The sequence below is a fragment of the Callorhinus ursinus genome, unplaced genomic scaffold, assembly GCF_003265705.2.
Source record: "Callorhinus ursinus isolate GAN/ISIS: 27379988/994484 unplaced genomic scaffold, GSC_fseal_2.0 scaffold63, whole genome shotgun sequence".
In the NCBI taxonomy this organism is placed as follows: Eukaryota; Metazoa; Chordata; class Mammalia; order Carnivora; family Otariidae; genus Callorhinus; species Callorhinus ursinus.
Window position 1 is genome coordinate 4,505,115 of NW_027397125.1, and position 19,544 is coordinate 4,524,658.

Sequence of the window (19,544 nt, forward strand, 5' to 3'; positions counted from 1 at the left end):
TGGCTATTCTGCCCTTTGATCTGGGACTTTTGTAGAAAGACATCCATGGTAGAAGGCCAGCAAATTTTCAAATCATCAAGGAAGAAAACAAAAATCAGAGGATTTTCCAACGAAACAAATTGCAAGGTATATTATGGTCTTAGTCTTAGCAGCACCCAATATCCTATATGATTTTCACTTAGGACCCAATATAACTAATTTTTATAAAAATCATGAACCTGAGTCATTAAGATGGGTTTAAAGTATGTTCAATAATTGTATCTACTCCTTGGTCTACAATACTGTATTAGTTACTCTTGTGAGTTTATTAGATTTACCTTTGTATCTTTATGATTCCCTTATTTGTTAACAGAATCAGTCTATTCCTAATTAAGATATGTTACCAGGGAAAGATGTCTCAATGTCATCTTATTAACCTAAGGAGATATGATGTATTTCATAACAACCAATTCATAGTCACATGGGCTCAAGTTAAACTTCCATAACCTTCATATTTCAGAAGCCAGAACAAACTTCTCTTGAAGTGATCTATTCATTAATAACTTATTTCCCTGAAATCTGTAAGACTTTATCATGAAATACTTAGGATCAGAATCAAACAACCACCTTCCCAGAATCTCCTTTCATAGCATTTATCACCATTAAAGAATTCCATCACGGAAACAGATTTCAAGTATGTTAACTTGGAAAGGTATGACCACATTATATTAAAGAACTAGAGACTAAGAAACAGGCAAACTTCGAAAGGACATAGAATAGCGGAAGAAAATAAGTTAATGCCAAATCATCAACTAATCATTTAATGAATACCAGATTTTTCTCAGAGAAAATAACAAGATGTTGATTTTTAGGAAGAAAAAAATTTCTTCATAAACTTTCACTTTAGTAAATTATAAACTCCTGTAATATGGTTGAGCTAAACAGGAAAAAGGAAAAGGACAAATACAACATGTCAACTCTTCCAAATGCTGTACTAATTTTCAATGTTTCAAAAGTCCTACTTGAAGATCTCAAAAGAATATATAGGAAAGAATTCAATTAAAAGCTTAACATAATCTATACACCAAAACTTACAACCTTTAGAAGCCACTGAAAACAATACAAGTTGTACAAGTCACTGTAACAGTAAATCACTTAAGAGGATGTACTTCAACTTAATACATTAAAAATCTTACAAACCAAACCACTGATCAGGCAAGGAATTTATAGTTTTCTGGGTTTCTATTCTGACAGGACCTGGGATTCCTAGAATATCGGGCTTCGTACATGCTACTATGAATATGTCATGATAAAATTTTGATTACTGTTCAGTCGACACTTCTAACAATTTTGAGACAATCCCATCATAAGTACCTGATTCTACTTCTGTATATCCTAGTTGTGATAAACTGGAGAAACTACAACAGTAATAGTAGCTGCCCTGCCTATTTCACAAGATTGTTCTTAGGAACAAATAAGATAGTAATTAAAGAGTTCTTTAGAAACTGTTAGGCGCTCTCAAATGTAAGATATTACCATTATGGCAAGCTGATGGAAGCAATGTATTTTTTTTCCGTCAATGAAATTCTTTTAATAGTAAGTTGCCAGAGCTAAGTACAGGATGCTTATTCTAAGACCAATAGTCCGTAAGTCTGATTTCTTAAGCTTGACATTCAACTTTCCATAAACCCATCCTGCCCTACTTAATCAACATTACCTCCAACTATCCTGCAAATTAGATTTCCCTATTAGTTTTATCCCTCAAATATAACTTACTTTCTTTTCTGGTAATATTGTTGGACTTTTTCTGCCTACTCCAAAGTGTAATTCAAATTCCAACTTCATGGTCTTTTCCAACTTAATTAACATATCCTTAACTGGTCTGTAATACTACATGAAAAGCTTTACAAATAATTTCACTTGCAATCTAACTATAAACACTTGGAAGTCAAGTACAAAATCACACAGGATATTACTAATCACATGATATGTTCTCAGTGATTACTAATAGTATTCATTCATTTAAAAAAAAGACGTTTAGCATTTATTATATACAAAGCACTGTGCTGGCGGTGAGGAGACAGTGATAAACATGACACACACAGCCCCTAGCCTCATGAAGCCAGGATTATATAGTGTGTTATAGTCTAACATCACAGCCAACAAATACTTACAAAGGTCACCTTCATCATTACTAAATTATTACCCTGTCATGAAAGCAACAAATCTTTTGGAAAGAGCATCATGCAAAAACAATTCTTGGTAACAACAGTACATAGTATACATTTCTTCTTCCTACTTATTTATGTGGGAAGAAAGTTTCCTAGTTTTACAGCTAGTAAATGATTTATCTAAAATCAGTTCAGTTGGTTAAGTGTCTGCCTTTGGCTCGGGTCATGATCTCAAGGTCCCAGGATCAAGCCCCGTGTCGGGCTCCCTGCTCAGTAGGGAGCCTGTTCTCCCTCTCCCTCTGCCTGCCACTCCCCCCTGCTTGTACTTTCTCTGTCAAATAAATAAATAAAATCTTAATAAATAAATAAATAGATAGATAGATAAATAAATCAGTTGAAAGAAAACTTCGCATTTTCATACTAATAGGAGATACTATTGTTCCAAGTGAAATTATTGGCCCAAATTTTCTCACTGATTCCATTGCTTAAAGTATGACTGATATTATACTAGTGTGGCTGCAAACCTTCATCAGCAAACACCCCTTGAATTTTATAGTGGAGGGTCTCTGGAATCAAGGAAAATGCATTGTTCTACCACTTAGAGCTGTGAGAAATCTGTCTCTGTTTCCTCATCTGTACAATTAGTAATAATACTCAATGCTTGTAAAGTGCCTAAGAGAGGTGTAGTACATACTGCATTTCAACAGCAGTTAGCAATTCTTAAGATTAAGAGGACATAATTCCTATGTAAATACCCATGGCATTTACCTAATTTCTTCTAAGTAAGAACAGACTTTTTAGCACTGTTTATCAATAGGGTGTGCTCTGATCTAGTCATAAAACTTTTATTAAAATGTATAAATTAAAGAATGTATTATCTCAAATAGTTTTAAGTAACTAATCTTAGTGCAAAATTATGGCTTTAACAAAACATAAGATCTTCAGTTATTTTTAAGCACACTTTTAAGGGGAAAATATCCCAGTAAGTCTAAATTTAAGTCATTTACTTCCATGAAATAATATTTATAGGAGTTTCTCTCTAAATTTCTTTATCTAATGGTGAGGTAAAAGGGATACAAAATCATGCTTTTCTGCCATAGATGTAGCACACACTGCCCTCTGACAGTAATAATTGTGAAAAAGAACATTATTTCCCAAGGCTAAATCTCTCTAAATCCGTAACAGGTAGGAAAATCTTTTCACGGATGTAAATCAAGATTTTAATTCCATTAATTTGAGGATGTGTATTTCAAATAGCATCCAAATGCAATTTCTGAAATTCAGTATTTTTCAGACTATGCTTCTATGTATAGGAAATCAGTGAGGAACTCTTCACAAAAGCAAATCCAAGTTTAATTTTCTCAGTAAGTTATTCATCTGATTACTGTGTATCTTGCTAAAAATGAGTATGAACTCAATTTTTTCTGAGTAAATTTGTCTAAATTTTTATTTTGTGACCAGGGACTAGGGCTAGTTGCTAAGCCCTTCTGGCCTGAAAGAAAATAAATGAATATATATAAAACGTATATCCAAGCATGCAATATACTTAAGTTTTTTCAGTGGATTTATTTCTCATTACAATTTGTATTATTCCCCCTCGAAAACAGTGGTTGTCAACCAAGAGCGATTTTGCACCCTCCCCCCAACATTTTTTGTCACTATTCGGGGGGTGAAGGGAAATTTTGGGTGCTACTAGCATCTTAGTGGGTAGAGGCTGGGAATCTTGATGAATGTCCTACAATGCACAGGACAGGATTGCAAACAAGTAACTATCCCAACCAACATGTCAATAGTGCCAAGACTAAGAAATCATGGTCTAGTCTAAACCCATCCTTAATGCTTCTAATAAAAAAATCCTGTCACAGTTTCCACTCATTTCTCAAAAACAAACAACTTGTCCAACAGGTCCAAGGTGGCACTGAAGCTAGCTAGGAAAAACAAAGAAATCCCCAGCTGTGATCTTCGGCAGCTTATTTTACCTAACCAGGTCTCAGTTTTATCAGCTGTAAAAAGGGGGAATAAATAGCCCTCACTTCATAAAACTGTGTGGGGATTAAACAAGATAATAAATATAAAGCATTAATAGACCTGGCACCAATAATAGCAATAGTTAATAATTTTCACATCTGACCTTTACATATGCTCTTTTCTCCCTTAGAATGATATCTGTTTACTTACTGAAATTAATGTCTGCACAACTATAAAAAAAAAATCCAAAAGTCTGTATTTATAAAATACACATGAACATTCTTCATTTAAATTGTGTTTATTATATTTCCATACCATTTCCTACCTATCCTCTCCACCAACTAATAGAACTGATAAAATCCGTAAGTTTATTTTAGCCAAAAATCTCATCATTTCCACAATCAGAAATCTAAAATCAAAACAGGTGAGGTTTACAACACTTATTTAAAACCATTTACCTCAAATTCAAGGTCAGTTTAAATGATAAATGTTGACATTTAGCTAATATCTAAACTGTTAAGTTTTTGTCTAAAAATATGCAACTTCAAATTTTTAAGAATTGACAATATTCATAATATATAGGTTAAAGAAGCAGCCCTATGATGTGAATAGCAACATATATAAATTCATTCCTACTATAATAAAGATAATGGTAAAAATCTGTTAAACACACTTGAAAACAAAATGAATATAAATCATTTCAGATTATCTTCTGAAATAAAATGACTGTTAAAAGTTCATATGTTTAAATCATTTTACCACTGAAAAATATTCCAGATGGATAATTCAAATAGAATCTGTGTGAGGAAGTGTTGAGAAAATGGAAGACTAATTAAACTTTAGAAAATGAAAGCTCAAAAACAAGCACCAATCAAAAACATAGTGCAAAGTATGCAAAACTCTCACACCTTAATTGTGACTTCGGAGTTGGGTTTAAAATACTGCGCAGGCAAAGCAAAAACAAAAATGGGAAATTACTCCAGGTATTTCGTAAGAAATGACTGACCAATAAACCATTTAGCCTATAGTTAGTTAAGTAAACTATCAGATTAGTGCCAAACATCCTGTCTAAACACCAAATCGTCTTCCTAAGATCTTAACACATTTTTTTCATTAAGACAAGTAAATGTCACTTAGCAACTCAATGTATTAACAAAACAATAGTTTAAAATGAATTTCCCTTTTGGGGTAAAGGAAGGGTGGTGGTGGCGGGAATAAGAAAGAAAAACAATGGGCAAATCCCTACCTGAACCAACTGGAGATGAGCCAACACTAAGACTTTGTAAACTTCCATTCCTGAGCAATGTAGGAGATTTCTGAAGACTAGAGCTTGTTACACTTCCTGCAGCTGATGCTACAGATGATGTTGGTGAAGCAGAAGAAACTGAGAGATGAGAAACATTCTCTTGATTTTTGTTTCCTTTAGGTCTACCAGGCCCATGCTTACTTTGTTTATTTCCTTTTCTTTTCTTTTCCTTTACAGTTTCTTCTTCTATGCCAGAAGTTTGAGCCCGCTTATATCCTGCTGTTGGAAGGCTGGAATTACCCAAATCTCCAGGTGAATTTTCAAAGCTTTTAGGCTGTGAAATAACAGCTGAGGTCGAAGGGAGACCCATTATGGAACTAAAACTATTTACCCCCCCTTCCTGGCTTCCAGACTCTCCTTTATGTACATCTTTGGTTGATGATGACTGTTGGGAGTGAGTATAACTGTCATTACGTAGATCTGAGTCTGTAAAGCTCAAGAAATCCTGGGGAGACTGTACTGAACTTCCCGAAGATGATTTTACACTGCCTGGAGTTCCTGAAAAACTGCCTGTAGTAAAATAAAAAAAAGGGGGGGGTAGGAAAAGAAAAAAATTGGATGCAAAAGTTCCCACGAGCAGTAGAAATGACACAATCATCAAAAAGAGATGAAGAAAAAAAACTAACTATAAAACTTAGGACATCACTATGTAACAGAATTTTTAAAAGGTCATTAATGAAATCAAGTTGATCTATAAAATTATCTTTTAAAAAATATTTGTCATTTCATAGCTATTAAACTGAATATTAACTCGAGTTGCAAGCTATTAGTTCTACAATGACCAAGATGTAAGATGTGCTTTATTTAACCTACCTTTTACTATGGCAACATTCCTCAACGTTCCCCCAAATACCTGTGTATGCTTGAGGAAGGACTGAAGAACAGCAAAGTCTCAAAGAGTTTGACAAGACTACTACTGTATTCTAGAACTTCCTCTTTTTCAATTACTGAAGATTTGATTTAAATGTTCCCAAGACACACCCAGAACCAAAAGTTGTTGCTTAGGTTTTAAGTTCTGAGTTTTAACTTCAAGATAATGTTAGTGAATATTATTATTCAGTTAAATCTACCCCACCAAAACATGGATTTAATAATAATGATTACATGGAACCTAGTCTATATACCTAACCTTCTCCCAGTCCACTACCCATAGAGCTGCATAAAGAAACCAGCCACTAACATTCTTCTATTGCTTTTATGAAAGTAAAATCACAGGAGAGGCACACTCATGAATCTCGCTCACAACTGCTTGTCTCCTCACTCTTTCAAGAACATTACTAGCCCACTATGTCATTATGAGACTAAAAGGTTATTTACTTGGTAGAAAAATAATATGGCTGGGATGAAACAATAGTTTGGTCCACCATCCTAATTCACCAAACCGTCTCTTCATGCTCACCACATTAGTGACAAGTGTTTAGACTCAGTTGTGACCACACATCTACTGTTTCATAAAACTTAAACTATATCATATTTTAACTAATGTATTTAAAAACAAAAGCTCAAAATAAAGTGTTTCATTGGAATGGAAGGGAAATTTCAAGCTAAGGGTTAAATTTTATTGTAGAGCACATTCAAAAGTAATCACACATAAATCCACCTAAATATTTACAACAGTATTTTTCCTTACACACAAGAGAGAATTTAACTAAAGTCTCAAGGTTTTGAATTTTAAATTTTAAGCTTTTCTGAAATGGCTTATTAAGCAAGAACATTAGTAAGTCTAAAATTTAACTCTTTGAAGAGAATATCCATTTTATTCATTTACAAAATTTTTTGTACCTATGTGAGCATTTTCAACTTATGTCTATATAGAAAAACATACATATTAAGAAGCCATTTACATTACATCAATCATTTAAGGATAACTGTAATTTGCCACTTAATTAGCAACTATAAAGAAGTTCTTTATTATCCATTCTGATCTGTCACCATCTGTCTTTTTTCCACACATTTTTGTTTTTACAGCTGGTGTTAAAAGCTCACTACAGGGTAGCAAATACTTTCAAACATTTAGTATATGCAATACTTTAACATATATTTTCTAAAATTCACATACCACCTGCAATGAAAAAAATAAAACCAAGCATCTTAAACACCCTACCTTTAAATATCAACTTTTAAAACTTTTATAGAATATTACCTCAGATATGAAAACATAATACATTCTATACCATGTCTCAACAGAGGCAGGAAAGGACAATTCAACGTTGTAAATGTTAAGAAAATGAGGGATTTCTTTTCTAAATGGATTAGTACTTCAAAGATTAAAAACTGAAAAATGCGATTTTAACAGTGGAAAATAAGGTCTTAATTATATCAAAGAGATGACTGAATTCTTCTAATATGACATTCAAAATGTAAATAAAGTTACATTAAAAATAATTAAGGTTTTACGATTTATTTTCCACAGTGGCATAAAAATAACAACAAATATAAATTTATTAAAATAAAACAGCAAATTTGGCATTGTATTTCTTTTCTACTTGTCTAATTCTTTGTAATATAAGGCAAAAAAAAGTCTAGGACGTAAAAATCTTGAGGCACAAAATACCTTAGTTTAAAATATACATATAAACTTTTTAATAAAAGATCAGCAGACTACGCAATCTCTCTATATATTCAAATTTTTATTATCAGCAAAAGCTTAAAGGAAAGAAAAAGACAATTTTCCCCCTCATTTATTCCTAATGGGCAAAAAAAAAAATGGGGGGAAGAGGCATTTATTGTATACTTTACTAATATATTTATCTCCAACAGTTTTTAACATTTATATTTCTCAAAATATTTATGTTCAAGTTAAAAACACAAAATAAAAACCTAGAACACAGGGCTAATGGATTGTAAAGTTAGCTGAGTTATTCTGTTGTCCATAAAACAGGGTTACCATATAAAATACAGCATGTCCAGTTAATTTTGAATTTTAAACAACAGTTATTTTTTTCAGTATAAATATGTCCCATGCATTTATTTGGGACATACTTACACTGAAAAATAATTTGTTGTTAAACTGAAATTCAAAATTAAATGGGCATCTTGTTGTAGTAGCCTTACCAAAAGATATGTAAGCTTAGTAAAATTCTACTTTAAACTTCAAGCTTTATAATAAATGCATTAATAATTAAAAATTATTTACTGAGAACTATTTATATTCCTTACAAATTACCCAGTACTTGTTTACTTACTAAGAATATATGCAACTATTTTAGTGTTTAATTAGGACAGGTAAATGATAACAATTCATTAAGAAGAAAGACTGTTCTATAGAGCAGAAAGGAAAACTCCAGCTTTTATTGTTTTTTCTCCCCAAACTTAAACTTTATTCCACATCTATTTAAACATTAAAATTACAGTTCAGCTTTGGAAGCACACGTCATAACATAAAAGGTCCCAGAAACATTTTAACAAGGAACGCTAGTCTTCAAAGTAATCTTACTACAGCAACTAATCATAAAATAATCTCCAATAATCCATCAGTTATAAATAAAAAATAAGTTCTTTTACAAAACTTAACTGCTATTGATCATCGCAAGAACAATTATTTTAACTAAAACATCATAATTAATACCTTGCTGGAAAGGACTAGCTGCTGACACAGTCGTTCCTGGATTTCTTCCACCAGGTTTTCTTCCCCTTTGACCTGAGCTGTGAGCTGAAGATTTCTTCCCTTTGCCCTCTGACCCTCTAGCCTCTGAAACATCTTTTCCACTAGTTGTGTGCGCAGAGACTTCTTGGAAGTTTGCATTTGTAAATCGAGCTGCAGTATCCTCCAAGCGCTTCAATGATCCAGAAATAGAGTTGCTGCTAGTGCTTGTATAAGTCTAACATTTTCATTGAGAAAGGAAGTTGAAAAATAATTGATTAGATTTTGGCTGGGGGGGGGCATATTAATAATAATAATTAGACTTGTAAGAAAAACATACGAAAGTTTCAGTTATAAAAGTGAGTCCACCTAAGAAAATCATGTAAAAACAATTATCTGAATCCACTGCAAATACCTTTAAACTGCAGCAATTAGTAAAAGTACACATTAGTCATAGTTACTCAGCAACACACAGTAAGTAGTAATGAAGGAACTTGTTTCTCAAGCAACATCATTTTCAACAAGAAAAAACTACTTCCTACTCATGAAATTAAAATCAGCTTTAATGTTCAGCACAAAGGCAACAATGAGAGAGAAATAAGGTGCTACAAATTCCTTAGAGGACTATATCCATGAGATTATAAACACAGGTCAGAGCAAGAATTTTTTTAAAATTTAAAAATCTTTTCAAAACAGAAAAGATTAAACCCTTTAAAATAGAAATCAGTCTCTTCCAAGTATTAAGAAGAAAGAACAGTTATACTTTGCAGTTTAAGATTTTTAAAAATTAGAAGTATTATTATCCCCTATGGATTCTCAGTCATCCCCTTGATCCAGATATGTTAGGGAAAAATGCAAAATAAAGATGTTTCAACAATTAGTTTCCAGTTTTTAATAATCATTTTAAGACAGAGAATATGTAAATAATGGTAAATTAAACAACTAGGAAAATGTGTTCTAACAGATGTACATTAATCAACACACTTCAAAATAAAAGGCTTATAAGGTCCATTGGGTCAGGGATTTTTGTTGCCACTGTTTAAGTTCACTAAATGCCTGAAAGACAAACAGCCCTGAATTTCTATTGAATAAATAAATGAGTATTTTTCTGATACATCTATCTAAAATCTCTGATGTAATACAAATAAAAAATCAGAAAATAAAACTGAAATTTCCCACACATAACCACCACTCAATACAAACCATCAGATAAAGGTGGAAAATGAGAAATGAATGATAAAATCAGGTTTCAAAATGGTTGGCATTTTTAGCTAAATCAATCTTCAAAATGAGAAATGAAAGACTTCAAATGTTTTGAAAACGAAATACTCGTTACTACTACTTTTCTGCTACTTGCCCCCCATACCATCCTCCCCCAACATCATCTCACTGCAAAACAGATTTTAATCATTAAATACAGAAGACATTATCTCATAAAAAACAAATTACTATTCTCATAAGCGAGAGTCCGCAAAAGAGAACAAAGTTCTCAAAGTCAGTTTTAGGAGAAAGCCAATCATGTTTAAGTAAGCTGATTAAACTTTGTGGATTACTTTAGAAACATGAACCTTTTCCATGCTGGGCAGGTCACTTTGGAAACCGCACCACTTCACTTTTCAAATATATTTCTTCCTAATAACTCGAGTTGATCCTGAGGCTCATCACCTCACTCATATACAAGCCTAGTGAAGTTTGAAAGTCATCTAGAGGCGCGCCTAGGTGGAGCAGTTGGTTAAGCACTCAACTTTTGGTTTTGGCTCAGGTCTTGAGATCAAGCCCCGTGTTGGGCTCCATGTTCAGCAGGGAGTCAGCTTGAGATGCTCTCTGCCTCTCACGTGTGCGCACACTCTATCTCCCTCTCTCTAAAACAAATAAATAAAGCTTTAAAATAAATAAATAAATAAATGTCATCTAAAGAGAATACAGTGATGTTCTTCATTCAGGTACTTTGTCCATATATCAAATAAGCAAAGAAGAAAAAACCAGGTGGAGAACCAAACACAGAAATATACTAGCCACTTCCACATACCAATCTAAACTGGGGTTGGTCAATTTTCCCATTCATTTAATAGAATGTCCCTGCTTATCCCTGAAGTATAAGTATGTCCATAAATCCAAGGAAAATATGGCATATGGAAGAAAAGGTATTAAAAAGAAAGGAATGAATGAAAATTAAGCAAATTTCAGTGACTAAAGTTGTATTAAGACAAGGCAATAGCATTTTATTTTTTAAAAACTTAGACATCTTCTAACTTGAAAAGATACCAGAGATTTCCTTACAAGAAAAAATAAAGCTTTAGTTGAAGATTCTAACAGTTCTTTTAAAAAAATTACACCTAACAACAAGGGGAAAAAGTCTATACGGTTTTACTCAAAGAGAGACCTCCAACCTTAACTTCACCTCTGTAAGTTAATTTAAAAATTTAAGAGTATCTGTTCCATAATATGCTGTTTAAATTATATGGAACTGGGGTGCCTGGGTGGCTCAGTCGGTTGAGTGGCTGCCTTTGGCTCGGGTCATGATGGCAAGGTCCTGGGATCGAGACCCACGTCGGACTCCCTGCTCAGCGGAGAGCCTGCTTCTCCCTTGCCCTCTGCCTGCCACTCTGCCTACTTGTGCTCTCTCTTTATCTCTCTGTCAAATAAATAAATAAAATCTTAAAAATAAATAAGTAAAATTTTAAAAATAGATAAATAAAAATTCCATTACAGTCGATTCAGTCAAAATCAAGAGGTGGAAAAAGAAGTAAAAGGAGAGGGTATTGGGGAGGAGTTGAAAGAGACACAATGAATGCCAAAAATCTGTTCTTTCCTCAGTTTCACAACCTAAATAACTCTCATAGTATGAGCATCTCACTGCTCTGAGAGCAATTCTAGTGCTTAAAAATATACATTTTCCATGTAAATTAACCCATAAAATACAAACTAACTACTTCATTTGGTACTTGACTGAAGAGTTGTTCCCCCACCCCTTTTCCACTACAGATGAAACGGCATATTGGCCATATTGAGAGTCTCTGAGGAAATGAACATCTATTTTGGTTTATACAGTGATTTACAGGCAACTTAATGAATCTTTTAAAATAAATATTTAGAATATGTATGATTTTTGTTTTGTGGCTAGCTACAATTATTAGTCCTCAGATAAGACACAATGCCAATATACCTATTAAATAACATTCACTGGAGCAAAAAATACACCCAACTTCAAAATATTTTAAATCAGACTCAGAATTCACAATGACTCTATAATAGACCAAAAAAATAGATTTTTTTCAAAAGTATGGCTGCCTTAGATTATTCTACAAAGCTCTATAATCCACATTCAGGAGAAAGAGGCAGAGAGAAGAGAAACAACCAACAGCTCTATCTTCCACCAGCATGATGAAATATAATAATGCTGGCTAAATATTTCTTAATTATGTAATATTCAAGTGTCTCATAAAAGTCACAAATTTTTTACTCAGCCAACTCTCAAAAATGAAGCACAGAAGCAATGAAGATTTTAAAAGGGAGTTTGGGGAGGGGGATTAGTGAGCTGTGGGACAATGTTAAGCAGCCTAATTTACATGCAATACCCAAAGGAAAGTAGGATGGAAAAAAATATTTAAGAAACAAGCAGAAAAAAATTACAGAATTTGATGAAAACAATAAACCTACCGATCAACTAACCCCAAGCACAAGAAACATGAAGAAAAATCCATGAATACACATCACAAACTGCTTACCATTAAAAACCAACAATAAAGAGAAAATGATACAAGCAGTCAGGGAGTTAAAAGACAAAAATGAACAGATTTCTCATGGAAACAATGCAAGTTAGAAAACAAGAAGACAGGAGCGCCTGGGTGGCTCAGCTGGTTAAGCAACTGCCTTCGGCTCAGGTCATGATCCCAGGGTCCTGGGATCGAGCCTTGTTCCCTCTCTCACTGTCTCTCTCACTCTCTCAATTAAATAAATAAATAAAATCTTAAAAAAAAAGAAAACAAGAAGACAAAGAGAAACAAACTATTAACCTAGAATTCTATACTGAGCTAAAATAGCTTTCAAAAGCAAAGGCAAAATATAGTTGACCTGTAAACAACACCAGTTTGAACTGTATGGCTCCATTTATACACAGCTTTTTTCAATAAATACAGAACAGCACTGTAAATGTATTTTGTTTTCCTTATGATTTTCTTAATGTTTTTTTCTCTAGCTCATTTCATTGTAAGAACACAGTATATAATACATATAACATGCAAAATATGTGTTAATTGACTATGTTATCAGTAAAACTTCCAGTCAACAGTAGGCTCTTAGAAGTTTGTTGTTGTTGTTTTTTTTTTTAAGATTTTATTTATTTATTTATTTGACACACAGGGGGGCAGGGGGGGGGACACAAGCAGGGGAAGTGGGAAAGGGAGAAACAGGCTTCCTGCCAAGCAGGGAGCCCAATGCAGGGCTCAATCCCAGGACCCTGGGATCATGACCTGAGCCAAAGGCAAATGCTTAACAACTGAGCCACCCAGGAGCCCCAGAAGTTAAGTTTTTGGTGAGTCAAAAGTTTATATAGAGATTTTTTTACTGTGCAGTGGTCCTAACCCCCACATTCTTCAAAAGGTCAACTATAACTGCCATTCAGATAAAAAAGCTAAAAGAACTAACCATCAGTAAAACAATAATAGATAAATGCTGATGGTTGTCTTTTAAGTAGAAGAAAAAGAACAAAGGAAATGTGGATCTAAACAAACTAATTAGGAACATTAGAAACAGTAATTACATGGGTAAATATAAAGGACATTTTAATTCTTTAATCTATTTATAATTGATGGCTTAGACCAAATTAGTAACAATTGTGAGGTTTATAAAATATGTAAAAATATGACAAAAATAGCACAAGCCCCAAAAAGGTGGGAATGCAAGTATGTAAACTGCTGAATTGTATATTCTTATATAATATGTGAAATGGCATAATACCGTTTGAAGGCAAACGCTGATAAAAGATATGTATGCCATACACCCCAAAACAATCAATAAAATAACAAACAATTATTACTATTCAGCTACAATGGAATCATAGAAAAAGAGGAAAAAAAAGATTAAATAGGCAAGAAAAAAGGATTAGCAAATGATTTAAATGCAACAATATCAATCATATTATATGTAAATTAACTAAACACCCCAGTAAAAGGCAGAGATTGAAATACTGAAAAAACAAACTCAAGACTATATGCTGCCAAAAGAAACCCATTTTAAATATAAAGACACAAAGATATTAAAAGTATGAGTGTGGGAAATAAAGTATCAATCTAACACTAATTAAAACAAAGCTGAATTCACAATATTAGTATCAGACAAAATAAATTTCAAAACAAGGAATATGGCCAGGATAAAGAAACCTATTAATCAAGAGGATATAAAAATCCAAAACACTTTTACACCTAATAAGAGACCTTCAAAATAAAATTGATAGAATAGAGAAAACTGGGAAATCCATAACTACAGTAAGAGAGATCTAAATCCTCTTCTCAATAACTGAACAAGTACATGGAAAATACATATATACATATATATAAATAAGCATACAGAGATCGTAACAGTATAAATCAACTTAACTTACATTTACAGAATAACTCCATATAACAGCAGAGTGAATACACGTTCTTTTCAGAGGTACACAGAAAATTAAACAAGATAATACATGTTCTGTGTCACTTTTTTTAAATCTCAGAAAACTTAAAAGAAATTATACAACACAAAGATATTAAATTAGAAATCAGTGACAAGAAGACACATGAAAAGTCCCCACTGTTTCAAAAGTAAGTAACACACTTCTATTTTTTTTTTTTTGAAGATTCTATTTATTTATTTGGGAGAGAGAGAATGAGAGACAGAGAGCACGAGAGGGGGGAGGGTCAGAGGGAGAAGCAGACCCCCCGCTGAGCAGGGAGCCCGATGCGGGACTGGATCCCGGGACTCCAGGATCATGACCTGAGCCGAAGGCAGTCGCTTAACCAACTGAGCCACCCGGGCACCCGAAAAGTAAGGAACACACTTCTAAGTAACCCGGGGATCAAAGAGAAATCAAAAGGAAACCACAAGGTATTTGTTCAACTAAATAAAAACAAAAATACAATGTATCAAAATTCAGAAGTGGTGCTTAGAACGGATCGTGTAGCATTAAATGCCTATGTAAACACTTCTGGGACTGTGGTCCAGCCCGCAGAAAACTGAGAGGAGAGAAGAGATGAGACGCGATGAGGGGAGAAAAGGGGTGGGAAGGGGACAAGAAAATAGAGATGCAACATGTGAAGCAAGAATGACTACGAATGTCCCAAATCAGTGTCAGAAACTATACCACAAATGCAGGAGGCTCTGAGAATACCAAATGAGACAAACGTCCAAAAAAAAAAAAAAAAGGCATATCATATTCAAACTGCACAAAATCAAAAATATAAGAAAAAATTCTGAAAGAAGCTGGAAGGGAATAAAGCCTTAGCCATGAGGTAGGAAAGATAAGAATTACATCTGACTTCTCCTCAAAAATAATGCAAGAAGAGAGTGATGTGAAATACTTAAAGTTTTGAGAGGAGGAAAAAAAGAACGAGCATTCTATACACTGCTATTACCCTTCAAAAGTGAGAAACAAAGATTCTCAGATAAATAAAAATTGAGGGAATTTGTTGCCAATAGGCCTACCTTGCAAGAAGTGGGAAAAGAAGTTCTTCAGAGAGCAGGAAATGATAACAGGTCGGAAACATGGATTTGCATAAAGAAAAGTATCAGAGAATGAATCCAATGAAGGTAAAATAAAAACTTTGACTTTTTCTTATACTTAATCTAACAATGTTCAAAATGATAGCAACAATATATTTGCCTATATAGTCTTAGGCATATATATGCTTATATACACTTCTGTATAAGTGAAATGAATGACAGCACTGACAGAAAGGATGGGAGGGAGGAATTAGGACTATTTTGTCATTTTAAGGTACTTGTACTATTGTGAAGTGGGATAATATTATTTGAAAGTAAACTTGGATTAGGGCAACTATGAAAAAAGGTAAAACTGAGATGTCAGAGAAAATGGAATCATAAAAAAAAAAAACCTCAATTAAAACCCTTAAAGAGAGCCTCGCCTCTCCCCTTCCACCCACCGCCAGGCACCCCCTAGAAGTTGTACTTGCTATGCTGCTCTCCCTCTCCCACAATACCTTGTGCTCCTCCCTTTCCAGCTAGAGCCTGGCAGAACGGCTCCTGCAAAAGGTGGCGAGAAGAAGGGCCATTTCGCCATTAACAAGGTAGTGACCACAGAACATACCATCAACATTCATAAGCACATCCAGAAAATGGGTTTCAAGAAGCTTGCCCCTCATGCACTCAAAGAGATCCAGAAATTTGCCATGAAGGGGGTGGGAACTCCAGAGGTGCGCACTGACACCAGGCTCAACAAAGCTGTCTGAGCCAAAGGAATAAGGAATGTTCCATACTGTATCTGTGTGCAGTTGTCCAGCAAATATAACGAGGATGAAGATTCACCAAACAAGCTCTACATGTTGATTACCTATGTACCAGTCACCACTTTCAAAAATCTACAGACAGGGGCGCCTGGGTGGCTCAGTCATTAAGCGTCTGCCTTTGGCTCAGGTCATGATCCCAGGGTCCTGGGATCGAGCCCCACATTGGGCTCCCTGCTTGGCGGGAAGCCTGCTTTCTCCCTCTCCCACTCCTCCTGCTTGTGTTCCCTCTCTCGCTGTGTCTCTGTCAAATAAATAAATAAAATCTTAAAAAAAAAAATCTACAGACAGTTAATGTGCATGAGAACTAATCACTGATTGTCAAAATATAAAACTGAAAACAAAACAAAAACAAAAAAACCCAAGAAGTAGAAAACATTTGGAAGACAAAAACAGGAACAAAGATCAAGAGCAACAAATAGAAAAGAGACACAAATTTGGTAGATATTAACCTCACTGTATCAATAGTTACCTTAAACATAAATGGTCTAAATATACCAATTCAAAACAAAGTGAGAATAGGTAATTCATTTCAGATAAAGCAGACTTCAGAGCAAGGAAAGTTTTCAGGAATAAGGAGTGACATTGCATAATGATAAAATGTCAATATTGCAACTTCTTGACAGAACAATCCTTAATGTGTATGTGCCTAACACCAGAAGATCAAAATACATGAGGCAAAAACTGATAGAACTGCAAGGAGAAAAAGATGAATCCACTCTTAGAGATGCAGGTTTTAACACTCTTCTTTCAGAAATGGATATATCCCCCAGGCAGAAAATCAGTGAGGACATAACTGAAGTAAACACCACCATTAATCAACTGGATATAAATGATATCTATAGACTACTTTATTCAATATCAGCACAATATATATTCTCCTGAAGCTCTCATGAAACATTCATCAAGCTACACTACACTTGGGGCCATAAACACACCTCAACAAATCTTAAAGAACAGAGATCATGTAACTGTGCTCTCAGACCAAAATGAAATTAAACTAGAAATCAATTAACAGAAAGACAGCTAGAAAATCCCAGAATGCCTAGATTAAACAACATACTTCTACATAACACAAGCCAAAGAAAGCTCAAGAGAATAGTATTAACTAAAATATTATTAACTAAATGACAATGAAAATACAACCTAAAATTTGTGGGATGCAGCAAAAGCATTGCTTAGAGTGCTTAGAGATGCAGTAAACCTATTAGAAAAGAAGAAAGAAGAAAAAAAAAATAAAACAAAAAAAATAAATAAAAGAAAAGAAGACCTTAAATCAATACTCTAAGCTTCCTCTTTAGGAAAAAACAAATTAACTCAAAATAAAAAGAAATAATGAAAACTAAAGCAGAAATCAAAGAAATTAAAGAAGGAAATCAATAGAAAAAAAATCAACAGATCCAAAAGCTGGTTCTTTGAAAAGATGGATAAAATTGATAAACCTCTGGATAGTACAATTAGAAAAGTGAGACAGAACACAAATTGCTAGTATCAGAAATCAAAGAGGGGACATAACTATAGATCCCACAGACATTAAAAGGATCATCAAGGAATATTATCAACAACTCCAAGACCACAAATTTGATAACCTAGAGGAAATGGAGACCCACCCTTGAAAGATACAAGCTGCCCAACTCACACAAGAAGAATTAGACAATGTGAATAGGCTTATATCTATTTAAAAATTGGGGGGGGGCGCCTGTGTGGCACAGTCGCTTGAGCGTCCAACTATTGGTTTCAGCTCAGATCGTGATCTCAGGGTCATGGGGTTGAGCCCCATGTCAGGCCCTGAGCTGAGTGCAGAGTCTGCTTTGGTTTCTCTCTCCCTCTCCCTCTGCTCCACCCAACCCCATATGCCCACTCTCTCTCTCCAATCAATCAATCAATCTTTAAAAGAAATTTGAGGGGAGGTGGCTGACTCTTGAACATGTGACTCTTGAGCTCCGGGTTGGAAGTTCAAGCCCCAGGCTGGGTGTAGAGATTACTTAAAAATAAAATCTTAAAAAAAGAAACTGAATCAATCATTAATAATCCCTCAAAACAGAAAGCACCAAGCCCAGATGGGTTCACTGGTAAATTCTACCACACATTTAAGGAAGAAATTATACCAATTTTCTACAATCTTGTTCAGAAGATATAAGCTGAGGGAATACCTCCTACTTCATGACAGGAGGCCAATATTACTCTAATACCAAAACAAAGATTACAAGAACAACATCTCTCAAGAAATAGATGAAATCATCTATAAAATATTAGCAAATGAAATCCAACAATCTATAAGAAAAATTATATACCACAACCAAGTGGGATTTATCCCAGGAATGCAAGGCTGGGTCAACATTCAAAAATCCATTAATGTAATCCATCATATCAACAAGATAAAGAAGAAAAATCATATGTCATATCAATAGCTACAAAAAAAGCATTTGGGGTCTAAGTGACTCAGTTGGTTCAGTGTCCAATTCTGGTTTCAGCTCAGGTCATGATCTCAGTTGGGTTCTGCACTCAGGATGGAGTCTGCTTGGGATTCTCTCTCTCCCTCTCCTTCTGCCTCTAGCCCCACCGGCACTCTCTCGCTCTCTCAATAAATTAATTAAATCCTTTAAAAAAAAAAAGCATTTAACAAAGTATAACACCCTTTCAAAATAAAAACTCTCAGAAAACTAGGAATAAAAGGGGAACTTCTTCAACTTGATGAAAAATATATATAAAAAGCTAACATCATGCTTAATGGTGAGAAACTAGGTTTCCCACTAATATCAGGAACAAAGCAAGGATGACTCCTCTCTCACCACTGCATTTCAACATCATACTGGAAGTCCTAGTTTATATAAGACAAGAAAAGGAAATAAAATATACACTGCCTGGGAAGAAGGAAATGAAAGTGTCTTTTTTCAGAGAGGACATGATTGTCTACATAGAAAATCCAAAATTACTGACCAAAAACCTCCTGGAACTAATAAGTGATTATGTAAAAACTGCAGACCAAAAGATTAATATAAAAAAAGAAAAACTGGGGCGTCTGGGTGGCTCAGTCA

At 34.2% G+C, this 19,544-nt stretch overlaps 1 protein-coding gene across 15 annotated transcripts in view; it reads right to left on the minus strand.

The window, feature by feature from the left end:
- MLLT10 (MLLT10 histone lysine methyltransferase DOT1L cofactor) overlaps positions 1-19,544 on the minus strand; it is a 208,027-nt gene that overhangs the window by 57,479 nt on the left and 131,004 nt on the right. For 11 of the 15 annotated variants that reach the window (XM_073885578.1, XM_073885577.1, XM_025891913.2 and 8 more), the window contains 2 exons: positions 8,993-9,245; positions 5,365-5,934 (listed from right to left, as the gene is read on the minus strand). In XM_073885578.1, the coding sequence (XP_073741679.1) occupies positions 5,365-5,934; positions 8,993-9,245 (823 nt within the window). The remainder of the gene's footprint in view (positions 1-5,364; positions 5,935-8,992; positions 9,246-19,544) is intronic. The other 4 variants (XM_073885587.1, XM_073885585.1, XM_073885586.1 and 1 more) reach the window with 1 other exon arrangement.